At 37.5% G+C, this 15122-nt stretch overlaps 1 protein-coding gene across 1 annotated transcript in view; it reads right to left on the bottom strand.

The window, feature by feature from the left end:
- aip (aryl hydrocarbon receptor interacting protein) overlaps positions 1-15122 on the bottom strand; it is a 17398-nt gene extending 2276 nt beyond the window's left edge. Inside the window, exons 1-4 of the mRNA XM_079812982.1 lie at positions 14990-15122; positions 14040-14222; positions 13713-13901; positions 13305-13481 (exon numbers count right to left, since the gene is read on the bottom strand). Coding sequence (XP_079669108.1) covers positions 13305-13481; positions 13713-13901; positions 14040-14222; positions 14990-15088 — 648 coding nt within the window. The 5' untranslated portion in view covers positions 15089-15122. The remainder of the gene's footprint in view (positions 1-13304; positions 13482-13712; positions 13902-14039; positions 14223-14989) is intronic.

The following is a 15122-nucleotide window of genomic DNA, read 5'->3' as shown; positions in this document are numbered from 1 at the left end:
CACACACACACACACACACACACAATAGGGCTGCTCGATTATGGAAAAAATCATAATCACGATTATTTTGGTCAATATTGAAATCACGATTATGTAACACGATTATTTCACATGACTTTGGGAATGTGTTGTATTTATTAAAAATACACCTTTCAACAATTCAATTGAAATTGTAACATTTGTTGTACTTTTTGAACTATTAAAATAAATAATATAACATATATTCGAATCAAAGTATAAAAGTATTCACGTAAAAATGATAACCACAAATAAATAAGATCAACAATATGGTTCGGCTATGCTTTTCATGTACGTCTAACATTAGTTTTCAGGTACAGAAATGTATCAAATGTAAAATAACATTGCATATTTGAGTGCATAAATTAAAGATTAATCCTATTAAACTTACAAAAGCTATTCAATCAAGAGCGGTGAGTGATGTCCTTGTCTTTTGTTGTTTGACATTAAACAGACAGCAGTAAAGGCTACTGCCCCTTTAAGACCTCGCGTCTTCTTTATCGACTGTATAAAGTTCACTTAAGGCATATACAGACTATGTCTGCTAAGATACTCATCAAGATGGACATGTTGACATACGTTTTGTGTGAGTTTGTCCGTTTAAGAGCAAGACTTGAAAGAGAACTCAATATTTGCGCGCTGAGAGACATGTGCGCGCTCTCGGATGACACATTTTCTCACAGCGCGCGCGGCTTCTCATTCTAAACCTAAACCCTAAAGCACTAAACCCGGGTGATGACGGGGAAAACGACTGGTCATATTCGAAAATATGGCAGCACTCGCAATCTCGCATGCATTGAACAAAGTTTACAAAGAGAGAATTATTTGAAAAATATGAAGGAAAAAAATGACGTTTACACGGCTCCCCTGCTCTCGTCAGTTTGTGTTTCTTTATTAGATTGTCATAGGTCACTCTGTTTAATTTTCAAGTGGTTAAACAAATTCGCGGTGTTCCCTTGCGTTGCAGCCACTACCATGTAGCAAATCTTAGCATGTTTCTGCTCGTCGTCTGATTCCTCGAAGCCAAACTGTTCCCAGACAACGGAGTTGGTTTTGCCTTTTTTGCTCACCAAACGCTGCTGTAACTGCCCTCCTTCTGCCATCTTTACTCGCGCCGAGTTTTTAAATTCCAGCGGATGATATGCACACGAGACTCACGACCTGAGAGAGATTTGTGGGTTCGGGAGGGGCGGATGTGCGCGTGCGCGTTTCATTCAGAACGCAAGGCAAAATAATCGTTTTTTCTCGATTGTACTATTTTGGTGATCGTTGGGAGGCAAAATCGAAATCGAAATTCGATTAATTGCACAGCCCTAACACACAATCACGCACAAACCATAAAATAATATTTCATAACGTTCGGAAAGGTTGACGGCGCGAATTGCAATGACATACGCAGGCTTCTTTGCACAGGATAAGCGCTGTGAGAAACTGATGTCACGCTTACAGTGTGTGTTCTCGCCCGCCGGTATTTTCCTTACAAATGCTCAACGAAGGCTTCATTCATGTCGTTAGAAACTCACTGACAGAAGGCTTTCCATTTCAAATGCTCACGCGGCGCATTGTGAAGAGTGCTTGCGAGCACGCGTCTGAAAATGCTTTTATGACGCAAAATTAATGTTAACACCATCAGTAATGTCTTAATGAATTAAACAGACAGGGCAAAAACATCTTATATTTCAAAAGAGATCTGTGCATTAGTGTGAATGCAGGTCTCCCGCTGTCTATGATGTCATCATTAATAATCAAACAACAGTAAAGCTGAGAAAGAGAAAAATCACTCACAGTTCAGACACTCTTAAATACTGAAAGCACTCTTTGTTCATTGCTTGTAATATGTTTTTTTTTGTTTCTCTTTATGATTTACTACTTTATGTTTTGCAGCTATATTAGTTTATATATTTAAAATTATTAACATGCAATTGTTTTAATTAAAATGTTATAATGTGTAGTTATTTTAAAAAGCTTATAATTACATATATCATAATAAAAAACATAATAATTATTAATATTAATCTTATTAATTTATTAAAAACTTAAAAAGGAAAAAGTTCAAGAATTGTTTTGGAATCGGATCGTGACTCCCAGAATCGGAATCGGATTGTGAGGTACCAATTAAAGATTTCCACCATTACTATACAATAATGTATTGTTGAATAATACAGAAGATAAAGAGTTTAAAAAATAATCGCATATTAAATCGCAATCGCAATATTGGTTAAAAAAAAAAATCGCAATTAGATTTTTTTCCAAAACCGTTCAGACCTAATTTTATTTACACATGAACATAGACAGAAGCTCAACGAGTGAGAACAAAAGTACTGCGTAACACACGAGAATGAACCTCATTGGTTCTCGCAAGTCAAGCGAACATGCTTGAGTTTCTTTTTATCAAAACTGATGTGTGAGTTGATCAATGCTTATATATGAATAAAAGCCTACTTTCAATCTGTTGATCATATATAAGCAATCAAATCTCTTTGGACTAAACCGCTCAATACATATGGATTAGTTTTCCGATCTCTTTATGAACTTTTTGAAGCATCAAAGTGCAGGGTTACTTTTAAAATGTATTTCACTACAGTAACTTAAAATACTTTCGAATACTAATAAGGTATGTAACACAAAGGGACCACTAAACATAGGACTTGGTTTTCCTGTGCATATCAGTTTCCCACAATATTTATTGAAGCAAAAAATGCAGACAATCTTAGAACAAAGAAAAAAAGGCAACACAATGCATTAAGATCTGGGGGGTGTAAACTTTTCAAATTGGATGAACAGGGTAAATTGTACTTATTTTGTCTTCTGGGAAAAGGGCAATATTAAATGAAAAAATATGATCTTTAAACAAAATAAGAAAAATATACACATCCTGTTCAAAAGTTTTCACCCCCTGCTCTTCTTAATGCATCGCTTTCATGGAAACCTTTTTCCGTCACAAAATATACAAACAAGGTAGTTGCGACTCATCATCTCACAATTCTGCCTTTGTTTCTCACAATTGCAAGATTGTAACTCGCAACTTTAACCATTATAACTTGAAAGTTATAAAGTCAGATTTGCGAGATAAAAAGTTGCAATTACCTTTTTTCTTTTTTAAATTGCGAGTGTACTGTATATCTCACAATTCTCAGAAAAAAGTCAGAATTGTGAGATAAAAAGTCGCAATTACCTAAACAAATGACTGAACATGAAAACAGTCGTGGATCATCCAGGTACTGACAGACATTTCAGATTCAAGTTTATGTACATTATTGAATGTGGCAATTTGTATAAATGCAGTCATTTTGTCTTGTGGAGTATATAGTTTATTCAGGACAGTATTAAATAAAATTAACATGCAATTTTTATGATTCCTCTTGTTTTGTTAAAATTTTGCATATTTTGCAAAAGGTATGAAACTTGTGAGCAGAAATGCATCTTGGGATGCTTTTGCAGTGTCACAGACTGAGAATCACAAATTGCTGTTTACATTAAATCGCCTGTTACAGTTTGCATTAATGTTTAAATTAAATAAATGACATTCAAAATAATCACTTTGGTAATCTAAAATACTTTCGGATGTAACTATAATTTTATTACCACCTATTTAAAATGTAACTGTAATGAAATACAGTTAGTCAAATTTTAAATACGTAATTAAGTTACTCCCCAACCCTGTCAAAGTGGTAGTTGCGTGGACTGTCAACAGAGGGACAGAAAGCTCTCAGATTTCATCAAAAATATATTCATTTGTGGTAATATATTTATATTACAGGTTTGGAACGACATGAGGATGAGTAATTAAAGACAGAATTTTCATTTTTGGATGAACTAACCCTTCAAGGAATATAATACAATGTTTCCTAGCACTGCATGATAATTGTCAAACTGATGATAATCATGATTATTAAATCTCGCTTGAGAAATTTCTTTAGCAAGCACAAATCAAGAGAACAACTACACAGGGTTTCCTTTACCCCATTTGTTCCTGATTTATTATATTTATCATATAAATTAACACTCTTTCATCATTATAAAAACTGTTAAAATGTTAAGAAGCTTCTCTCAAAACTAAAGCTAAAACAGTGAAATTCCCAACGTTAATTATATAATTCAAAATTATATTAATGTTTTACTATTAAAACAACAAAAAGACTATTGTAGCACAGAGGTTGTGCAAGTGCAAATATTCAGTAATAATACAAAAAATGTATGCATACATTTCATAATGTTATCTTTAAATGAAATATAGTGTATATGTGCATTACAAATAAAGCTGATACAGCAGTACTTATACACCGAGGACACTGGAAGCTGAAAATTCAAAGAAGAATGGACAAAAAAAAAAAAAAGAACTATACCTTTATTCTTTCTGTATTAAAATTATGTGATAGTGTAGTGATTTGAGGTGACGCATTTGATTTGTTCATGATAGTTGTTAGTAGTCGTTAATGAGTTTGTTGTCATAAGTTTATATTTTTAAAACACATCAAGGTTCTCCCAACTCTGTTGGGTTTTTTTTTTTACTCGGCTCATATTTTAATATTAATTTGTCTGTATATGGAGTGTGTTCAGGGCCGTACGCAGGGTTTTATAATTAAAGTGATGTTGCTAAGGGGTTGGGGGGCCCTATGGATATGGAAACATTAGCTTTAAAAGCATGCCAGTGGACAGTAGCATATTATTTGTCAAGCACAGATTCTTGAACATGAGAATGCTTACTGTTGACAATACACAATCACATATTCGAAACAGAAATGGCCTTAAATAAGAAATGTTTCAAGGATTATTTTGCATAGATGTTACATTTCAATTAAATGCCAATGCAATCCTTCTGTGTCCGGAGGCAAATGAGCAATTTATATGAGCGTCAAAAATTGGTTTCAGCAACTTGTTTTTTCCTTAATTGATCAATGTTTTTGGACTAATCGGTTCAATTAATAGTTCAATTGCTCACTCATAAAGACAGTCCCTTGTCGCCACCTTCTGTATGATGCAAGTTGCGCAAACACAGGCAAGCGGAGTGATACAAATAGTGAAAAGTCCCAGTGCTGATACTGGTGAAATATAACATTCAAGGACCTTATAGCTGTACCAATATAACATTATGACCACCTTCCTAATATTGTGTTGATCCCCCTTTTGCTGCCAAAATAGCCCTGACCCGTCGAGGCATGGACTCCACTATACCCCTGAAGGTGTGCTGTGGTATCTGGCACCAAGATGTTAGCAGCAGATCCTTTAAGTCCTGCAAGTTGCCTCCATGGATCGGACTAATATATCCCACCCACTAACAGGTTCCGTGATGATGAGATGGGTCAATATCACTGTAGGGTACCTTTTGGTGTCCTGTGTACATAACTCATTTGCCATGATAACATAAAAATTACTATGAAATGGTGTGTTATATTCATAACAAAAGCATTACTTGGCTCTTTAGATACATTTTCTTGATTTTTCTTAGTTTTGTATAAGAGGATGCGTGTTATTTTGCTATGTCCCATGCACTGCTCATTACATTTGAATGGTAGTAAAATATAGTATAAAATACTATATAGTATTAATACTACATAGGATAAAAGCGTCTGCTAAATTACTAAATGTAAATGTAAAAGTCAGATCATAAAATTTTACAAATTTGTTTTGCTATTAATAATTTTTAAAATAAGAGATTACTCAATTTGAGTGTAATGATCATTTTGTAATAAAAAAATATATTTTTATTTAATAAAAAAAAGAAGAATTTGTCCCTTGAATGGTTGTCCACCCTGTCATATTGGGGAATCCTCCCCTTTAATGACATTAGGACAACAGATTTTTTTGTCTCTTAAGTGGCGGGAATCTCAACGGCTGAGATGAGTAAGTTGGTGACTTTCCAATTGACAAATTTTCTTCGTATGAGTTTGCTTACTTGTTTTGCCAAAGCTTAATACAGTTGCAAGAAAAAGTAAGTGAACTGCTTGCAGAATCTATGAAAATGTGAATAATTTTAACAAAATAAGAGAGCTCATACAAAATGCATGTTGTTTTTTATTTTGTACTGTCCTGAATAAGGTATTTTACATAAAAGATGTTTACATTTAGTCCACAAGACAAAAAAAAAAAAGCTGAATTTATTCAAATGACCCTGTTCAAAAGTTTATTAACCATTGATTCTCAATAATGTGTGTCGTTCCCTGGATGATAACTTATTGAATTTGAAGATCAAGGTAAATTGTACTTAATTTGTCTTCTGGGAAACATGTAAGTATCTTCTGGTCCTTCTCAAGGGCAGTACTAAATAATTTTTTTAATGTTTATCTTCATCCTGTTCAAAAGTTTTCGCCCCCCGGCTCTTAATGCCTCTTGTTTCCTTCTGAAACATCAGTGACTGTTTGAACCTTTTTAAATTGCAGTGTTTGAGTCCCTCAATTGTCCTCAGTGTGAAAAGCTGGATCTCAAAACCATATAGTCACTGCTGGAAAGGGTTCAATTATGCAAAAGATGCTGGAAAACTGAAGACTGTGCAGGACCTGGAGGATTTTTCTGAAGAATATTTGTCAGTTTAACTGCTCAGGACAAACAAGAGACTCATGAACAACCATCACAAAACAAAAAAACAGCCGTGGATCATCCAGGGAACGACACACAATATTGAGAATCAATGGTTCATAAACTTTTGAACAGGGTCATTTGAATAAATCAGCTATTTTTTGTCTTGTGGACTACATGTAAACATCTTTTATGTAAAATATCTTATTCAGGACAGTACAAAATATTTTTGAAATATTAAATAATACATCAAAATATTTTATTTTGTTAAAATTATTCACATTTTCACAGATTCTGCAAGCATATCACTTACATTTTCTTGCAACTGTATGTCCACCCTGTCGGTATGAAATATATTTTCAAAATATGCAAGTTTAAATATACCAAATTCTTTTCAACAACCAGACTAGCTATTTAGCTATTCACAGTTTGTTGTAAGCTAATATGCTAATCAAAGCTCAAAATGTCCACCCGGTTGTTGTCCCACAATGTCCACCCTGTCGACCACTTAAGACTCGGTAGGGTGGACATACACATGATGGCTGGGATGGGCATTTCAAGCAAGATTATTATTCGAAAAATCGCAACATGCACTCATGTATAGGCTACACACATATAAACAGAGGGATGGAGAGAGACCATTAACCCTCTTAATCTGTATGATAACAAACTGTTTAATTCATTAGGGAATAGGCTATATTAAAAGGAACACTCCACTTTTTTTAAAAAATGGGCTCATTTTCCAACTCCCCTAGAGTTAAACAGTTGAGTTTTACCGCTTTTTAATCCATTCAGCCGATCTTTGTATCTGGCTTTAGCACTTTTAGCATAGCTTAGCATACATCATTGAATCTGATTAGACCATTAGCATCACGCTCAAAAATGACCAAAGACTTTCAATATTTTTGTATTTAAACTTGACTCTTCTGTAGTTACATCGTGTACTAAGACCAACAGAAAAAGAAAAGTTGCGATATCTGCTGTACCGTCAGTTTTGTGTACCGCTACACCCCTATTCTACAGTTAACATATGGGCTATGGCAGTCTTTGTTTTGATACACTATTATGTTGAAGGCCTACAGAGAAAATAGTTGTATCTTTAAGCAGTTGCACTTGTTCTGAATGCACTTTCTTGTAGTAGTCTACATAGAAAAATTTAAAATGCACTTGACCTAAATGCACTTTGTTTTTATAAAACCTTTCTGTAGGCCTGTACATTATTATTTAATGTACAAATGAGTGGGGTCAAGTTAAACACTTTAGTTTGAATTTAATTTTATACTGTGCATTGTTGCAATGTGCTAAACAAATATTGCCATAATTTGTAATGGATTTATTCTTTGAAACTTTAATATTAATTTATGCAATTGCAATGCCTTGATTTTAGTAAAGTTAGTACACAGTCATAGCCATAAATGCAATGGTACTAATAATTGGCATAATTTCTTTCGGTGTATTGGTTTTCGGCCTTGGTTTCCTCTTTTTCGGTTTTCGTCCAAGAATTTTCATTTCGGTGCATCCCTACAGTTTGCAAGCAGCAAAAGCCACCTTCAAGCGACACACATACGGTAAACCCAAGTGTTGTTTACTCAGCTGCACATAATAGCACCAAATACATTTTTTTAAAACTATATATTGACCTGCGTTCTGTTTTCTATCATGCCCGTGCACGTTTGTGATGACGTGGGATGAACGCAAATGCACTAGGGTTCAAGTTGAGTATGAAACCAGACCAACACTGCGGAGGCGCAAAGAAGAATCACACTCAACCTGCCGCAAACGTGCCCAGTATAAAACACCCTGAGAGCTGACTGACATCTTTTAGGTGCGTTATTGGCAGTGCCACCCTCTGGTTACATGAACGCGTCACCACCACATCAGCACCGAAAACATGGGGATTTTTTAGACGATAATCGCACAACCTATTTGATATTCTATAATTAGGGCTGTCAAAATTAACACGTTAATAACGCATTAACGCAAATTCATTTTAACGGCACTATTTTATTAACACGCGATTAATGCAGCGCGCATTTTCTGTTTGATCCGTGGCCTAGCCCGTAGTTGGACAAATTGAGAGTAGCCATAGACGTAAAGGATGCAGCAGCAAACAGAAATGGGGAAAGAAAAGGGTAAACATTAACATTACTATTCTGAAACAGGTGACGTTATATAGCCTACATAAGCTACTATTTTTTCTGTTTAACTTTTATTACACTCCAGGGGCCTCATTTATAAAACTTTGCGTAGGATTTGCTTCAGAAGTGGCGCACGGATGAAACATAGGACGTGCGTACGCACAGAAATATTCGGATTTATAAAACCGTGCGCATGCACATCCTACACAGTTTTCCCTTAATAAATCACAATCAATTCTAAATGTAGCGCAGCTTTTGCGGCTTCATGTCACGCCCATAGTTGCCCATAAATAGTCTGTGAAACGCCCACAAGTTAATATTCATCGATTGCGAAATCATGGCAAACACAGAGAGGAAATTAAAAAAACATAACTTCACTCAATTTAAAGTAGAAGTTATCGTTGGCGAGGTGGAAAAGAGGAGAAAAATTTTGTTTTGGATGGCACAGTGTGTGCATTAGGCTACTAATGCCAAAAAAGCACTTGAGTGGCAAAAGGTTGCAGACGCTGTAAATGCTGTAGCCTCACAACCTCGGACCGTGGCCAAAATAAAAAAGAAATGGTCGGACATCAAAGTCGAGGCAAAAAAGCGTCTAGCGCTCCATCGCCAGAGTGTGTCCTTGTTTATCAGCAAGTCTTCTTGCTGTCTGAAGATGCGTTCACTCCGACTCCTTCCATTTGCCACATCTTCTAGAGCGCAAGATCAGCCATTGTGCATCATTACACATTGTGATGGGGCATTTTATTTCCATCCATTTAATTGCATCTGACAAGCTACAGATGTCGGTTATAATCTACGTGGAAATGGGAAATAATTCAGTGCAAATGTAATGTCTTGCAGCTTTCTGAATGGTTGAGACATACGTCATACATTATTTGATCAAAAATAAAACTAAAGGCATATGCATGAATACCATGATTCCGTAGCTGATGAAGAAATTTTACTATGAAAACAATTTCCCCCAGTGGACAATTAATACATCTATCTATCTTTATATCTCCCTAATTATCTATCAGTCAATCTAATTGCATCTATATCTGCTCCGCCAGACGGACACATTGACGAGAATATCAGTTTTGCACATTATTTCGTTCTGTTTACCATATTATTTATGAGGATGAATTGCATTACATGCCAATATTATTGCAGAATATATTTCACTTTTCTTCTTGCAAATATGTGTTAATTTGCATTTCTGTTGTAATTTTTGTAATTTTTGTTAATAGTAAGACTTGCTTTGTGAAGTCTTCATGTTATTTATGAGAGGCAGTATTGCCATTTCTTTTACACAACGGTCTACAGTTTCACACACTTTCACGTGTTTCTTCCATCTGCCGACAGTGTCGCCATTTCTCATTTCACCCGTTTTTGTGCGTACGCCTGGGTCAGAGCTTGCGTGAAGGACCACAGTTTGCTTTTTATAAATACCAATTATTGCGTAGAGAGCGGCGTACGCCTTCTTTTGTGCGTACGCAATGTTTATAAATGAGGCCCCAGGACAGGTCGAAAAAAAAGAAAAGGGCATTTTTGCTGCTGTCCAAGTCCGAGCGCGATGTACGAATACACTGCAAAGTCACTCTCGCTCATATCCGAGGTAAATCATTAACATCATCACCACTTACAGTACATGTGTTTTATTGAACTAAATACATTACAATCGGCTAAAACGAATGCGCAGGTTACTTTTCTGAACAAGAGCGCTTCCGAGTCCGTGTTCCTCACACTGTTCACGTTAATCGCGGCACAGTTCGAGTTGCAACCGAACTCAGAGCACCTTCTAACGCGTTGAGTCCAGATGAAAATAATAGGGAAAGCTCACTTAACTGGAGTTAATGCAAACACGGGGGCGATTGACATTAAACAGCTCGCACTTTATTCCCCGCGAAACTCTCACAAGAGTGCGTCACAAACTCCATTCTGTCCACAGCGTTACTAAATAAAACAAAATAACTAAATGTGAACAACTGAACATAATCTGCACACATGGGAGTGCTCGAGGCGCAGTGCGCACACACAAAATGTAGGCAGTACAACAGGGAGAGCGCAGCTCTTAAAGGGGCCACACTATATTCCTACTCGTTACAACCTCCTCCAGGTATGGTGTGGTACGCTCCCAGGTCCGCATGACAGCTTTCACATTACCAATTTTTCATACAAACTGTGCCCCGTTCTGAAGTAAACTGCCAGTGTAAAAGCCCTTTATTTCTATTTTTAAAATGAGAAAAATCACTGCTTATTCTGAATTTTAAAGCTAAGCTTAAGAGACATGAACAAGTTCTTTGAAAAAACATCTATGACCTTTGATACATGTCTAGTCTTCATGCTCTGTCGGAGTATGGTTTCACTAATAATAAACATACATTTGTATAAAGCATGCATATTTGTCCATACCCATGATGATGAGAGTATTAAAAACTTGAAATGTATTAATTTAAGGTACATTTAGAACTGATAAAAATGTGCGATTAATCGCGAGTTAACTCATGACAATGATGCCATAAAATATTTTAATCGATTGACAGCCCTATCTATACTAAATAAACTAATCGGAACATTCAAAAATCGTGATTCATCCCTAGTAGTTAATATTGAAACTTATAGAAATGTAAAATTATAATTTATAGAAACATCTGCTGTAGACTAATATACTAATTATACACCGATCAGGCATAACATTATGACAGGTGAGGAGAATAACACTGATTATCTCTTCATCATGGCACCTGTTAGTGGGTGGGATATATTAGGCAGCAAGTGAACATTTTGTCCTCATAGTTAATGTGTTAGAAGCAGGAAAAATGGGCAAGCGTAGGGATTTGAGCGAGTTTGACACAGGCCAAATTGGGATGGCTAGACAACTGGGTCAGAGCGTCTCCAAAAATGCAGTTCTTGTGGGGTGTTCCCGGTCTGCAGTGGTCAGTATCTATCAAAAGTGGTCCACGGAAGAAACAGTGGTGGACTGGCGACAGGGTCATGGGCGGCCAAGGCTCATTGATGGACGTGGGGAGCAAAGGCTGGCCCGTGTGGTCCAATCAAACAGACGAGCTCAATACTGTAGCTCAAATTGCTCAAGAAGTTAATGCTGGTTCTGATAAAAAGGTGTCAGAATACGCAGTGCATCACAGTTTGTTGTGTATGGGGCTACATAGCCGTAGTCCAGTCAGGGTGCCCATGCAGACCCCTGTCCACCGCTGAAAGCACCAACAGTGGGCATGGCATGTGAGCTTCAGAACTGGACCACGGAGCAATGGAAGAAGGTGGCTTGGTCTGATGAATCACGTGGATGGCCGGGTACGTGTGCGTGGCTTACCTGGGGAACACATGGCACCAGGATGCACTATGGGAAGAAGGCAAGCCGGTGGAGGCAGTGAGTGTGATGCTTTGGGCAATGTTCTGCTGGGAAACCTTGGGTCCTGCCATCCATGTGGTTGTTACTTTGACACTTACCACCTACCTAAGCATTGTTGCAGACCATGTACACCCTTTCATGGAAAAGGTATTCCCTGGTGGCTGTGGCCTCTTTCAGCAGGATAATGTGCCCTGCCACAAAGCAAAAATTATCCAGGAATGGTTTGAGGAGCACAACAACGAGTTTGAGGTGTTGACTTGGCCTCCAAATTCCCCAGATCTCAATCCAATCGAGCATCTGTGGGATGTGCTGAACCAACAAGTCCAATCCATGGAGGCCCCACCTCGCCACTTACAGGACTTAAACCACAGCAAACCTTCAGGGGTCTAGTGGAGTCCATGCCTCGATGGGTCAGGGCTGTTTTGGGAACTTTTATGGCAGCTTTTTTTGGCAGTATTAATGCCCTCCTATATATATTCATACAACACTATTATTATGGTATAATGTTAAATTGAGCTTGTAATTAGCAAAGAACATATCTGTGTTAAATAGGAACACATTGTAATAATGTTAATCTCATCCTGGGCACAGTGAAATACCTGCTCTTCCTCTTTCATCTCCATCATCTCCTCTCTTTTTTTTCTTCTCTCAGTCTCCTTATCTTGACCTGTATCTCTTCCCTTCCCAAAGCTGAGCTTTTTTGACTGATACAGTCTTTGAAAACTGATTGTTTCTATCGTAAAACAGCTGTTCGGTTTAGCTACTTGTATCTCGCAGGCCAGATTCGCACTTTAGGCCCGTTAACTGAAAGCGTGTTGTGAAGCATCACACTGGAATTTGTGCTTGGCTCGCAGCTTCTGTGAACATAATGCCCTAAAGCCTTCTTTAGGGACGAACTTGAGCGAGAAAAATACACGAAATGTGAACGTGAAATGTGAAATAAAGCAGCTCAGATGAGGTTGGTTATCGTGGCGATATGCGATATCATTGCAGCACCAAAGTAGAGTTAATATTAGGCCATTATTTAACAACTTTCATTATATGTAGTTCGAAAAATTACAGAGGTCCGGACCTCAATTGTGGGTACGGCCCAGAGTGTGTTGTAACTTGTAGGTATGTTTTATTGGTTGTTTTCTCCCCTGTTCCCACCCTCTACACTCCCACTTTTACACAGTTTTACATGGCCATTCCCTTAATCTTTTTCAAATCTCAGGTGTGAACGACCAGTGATAAAACAGGGGGGTTTCATGACACTTTAATGCTTAGAAACTATTTAGTCTAACCTTCATCTGTAAGCTCTTCAGGCAGGCTATAGCATTGTAGTACTTCTCAGCAGCTGCTGCAATATCTCCACTCTTGAATAGCGCATTTCCCTCTTCGTGGATCTGTGGTATGGCCTCCAGTTTCTCCTCATCTGTCATTGCCCATATTTCCAACTGGAAGGAGCCAGGGGGCAACACCTTGGGAAGATGAATCCACAGAGAATCATGAAACGCCTAATTCAAGTATTTTTTGTTGTTAAATTAGTACAACTGATTGTAGCTCAGTTTAAACCTTAACATGAACATGGAAAGTACAAGAATTTTAGTTACAAGGCTGTTAATGTGGTTGTAAGAGAATACCCCCCCCCCCCCTCTCTCTCTTCTGTACAACTGCACCTCCAAAAATGATATCATACTACTGGTTCTCACCTGTAGCATCTCCAGAGTAAAAACTAGAGGTTGAGGATTGGCCTGCAACTTTTCCAGATCGGGGTGACCTTTAGAATGATGCGCGTGAACCTGAGCTACTCCACAGCAGTGTCTCTGTCCTTCCAGTGGGTCTTTTCCTTGGCTGATGTTGCGCAGTGACATAGAAACCATGGGGTAGAGAGCTGTGTGCTATTACAGTAGAAACAAAAACAAATCAGTACTGAGCTGAAGAATCTCAAAAAATAAATGAGAATAAGAATAAAACATGTAATTATCTACATATTACTATAAGGTAGAAAATAATTAACTGACAGACAGGTCACTAACCTTCACGTCACAGGTGAATTCAGCAATTTCACCCTCTCTCATAGAGATAACCACTTGCTCCCACACAGGAAGCTTAAACTTCTTCCCCAGTATGAGCTCCATAGGTTTACTGTGACCTCCCATGTTCCTGGAGTCATCCAACACTGTGCCATCACAAAGGCTAGTACGGTAATGAAACTGGACCTTTTGAGAGAGAAACAATATTCATGTGTTATAAAGCATGTCATTTATTCATCTGATATTTGTTGCATTATTACATTTTGTTTGAATAAATATTTGAGCCCAAACAAGCTCTCGGTGCAAAAACAGACATCTGTGGTGTTTACATTTTATTTTTCACTTACTATTGCCCACATATGCAATTGTTTCTTCTTCTGTATTTAGTAAAACGGTTCAATAATTCGTTCCACTTAATTTGTCTGACTAATTTTTCATATTTCAGGCTTTACAGGTTTAATACTATTGTTATTTCCTATAGTGTCGCCAAGTGGCTAACAGTTACATGATGTTGCAGTTAAAATGTTGCTGATAAGGGGTACGTAGCTTTCAGATGTCACTCAGAATGGAGGGGAAAAAATGTCTCCCCTCTCAGTGCCAAAAAGGCAAACAGAAAGACACACATCTTGTCTGAATGTCTGTGAGACCTCCTTCATCAGGTAACGTTATCCATCCCGATGTTTAGCTAACGGCTAAATCTGAATACATTGAGTCTCCTTGTAAACACAGCTTATAAACCAGTTAAAATTCTCACATTACTTTCGCGAACATACCCCACTGCACGACTTTTGGGCTATTTTCGGGGGTATCCAAGCCCATATTACACGTCAAAGCTGGCGAATCTAACGTTAGCTAGCTCGCTATCTGTACAGTTCGACATGTTAAAGAATAATACATTTGTTCTCCGTCTCGACATTTCATTACTGTAAAATGTGCCCTGAACGGTACATTACCTTTGTTCCATTAGGAAACGTTGATAGCTCTCCTTTCCCGGGAGAGATTACTTTTTTCTGAATGCCATCCGTTCCGAGCTTAATAGCAAGTTCCTCCATTCTTCTTGAAGATGTAGAATAGCGTCGCTCCGTT

Source organism: Gobio gobio (genome assembly GCF_949357685.1).
Source record: "Gobio gobio genome assembly, chromosome: 3".
In the NCBI taxonomy this organism is placed as follows: domain Eukaryota; kingdom Metazoa; phylum Chordata; class Actinopteri; order Cypriniformes; family Gobionidae; genus Gobio; species Gobio gobio.
This window is presented reverse-complemented; position numbering and strand designations above follow the sequence as displayed.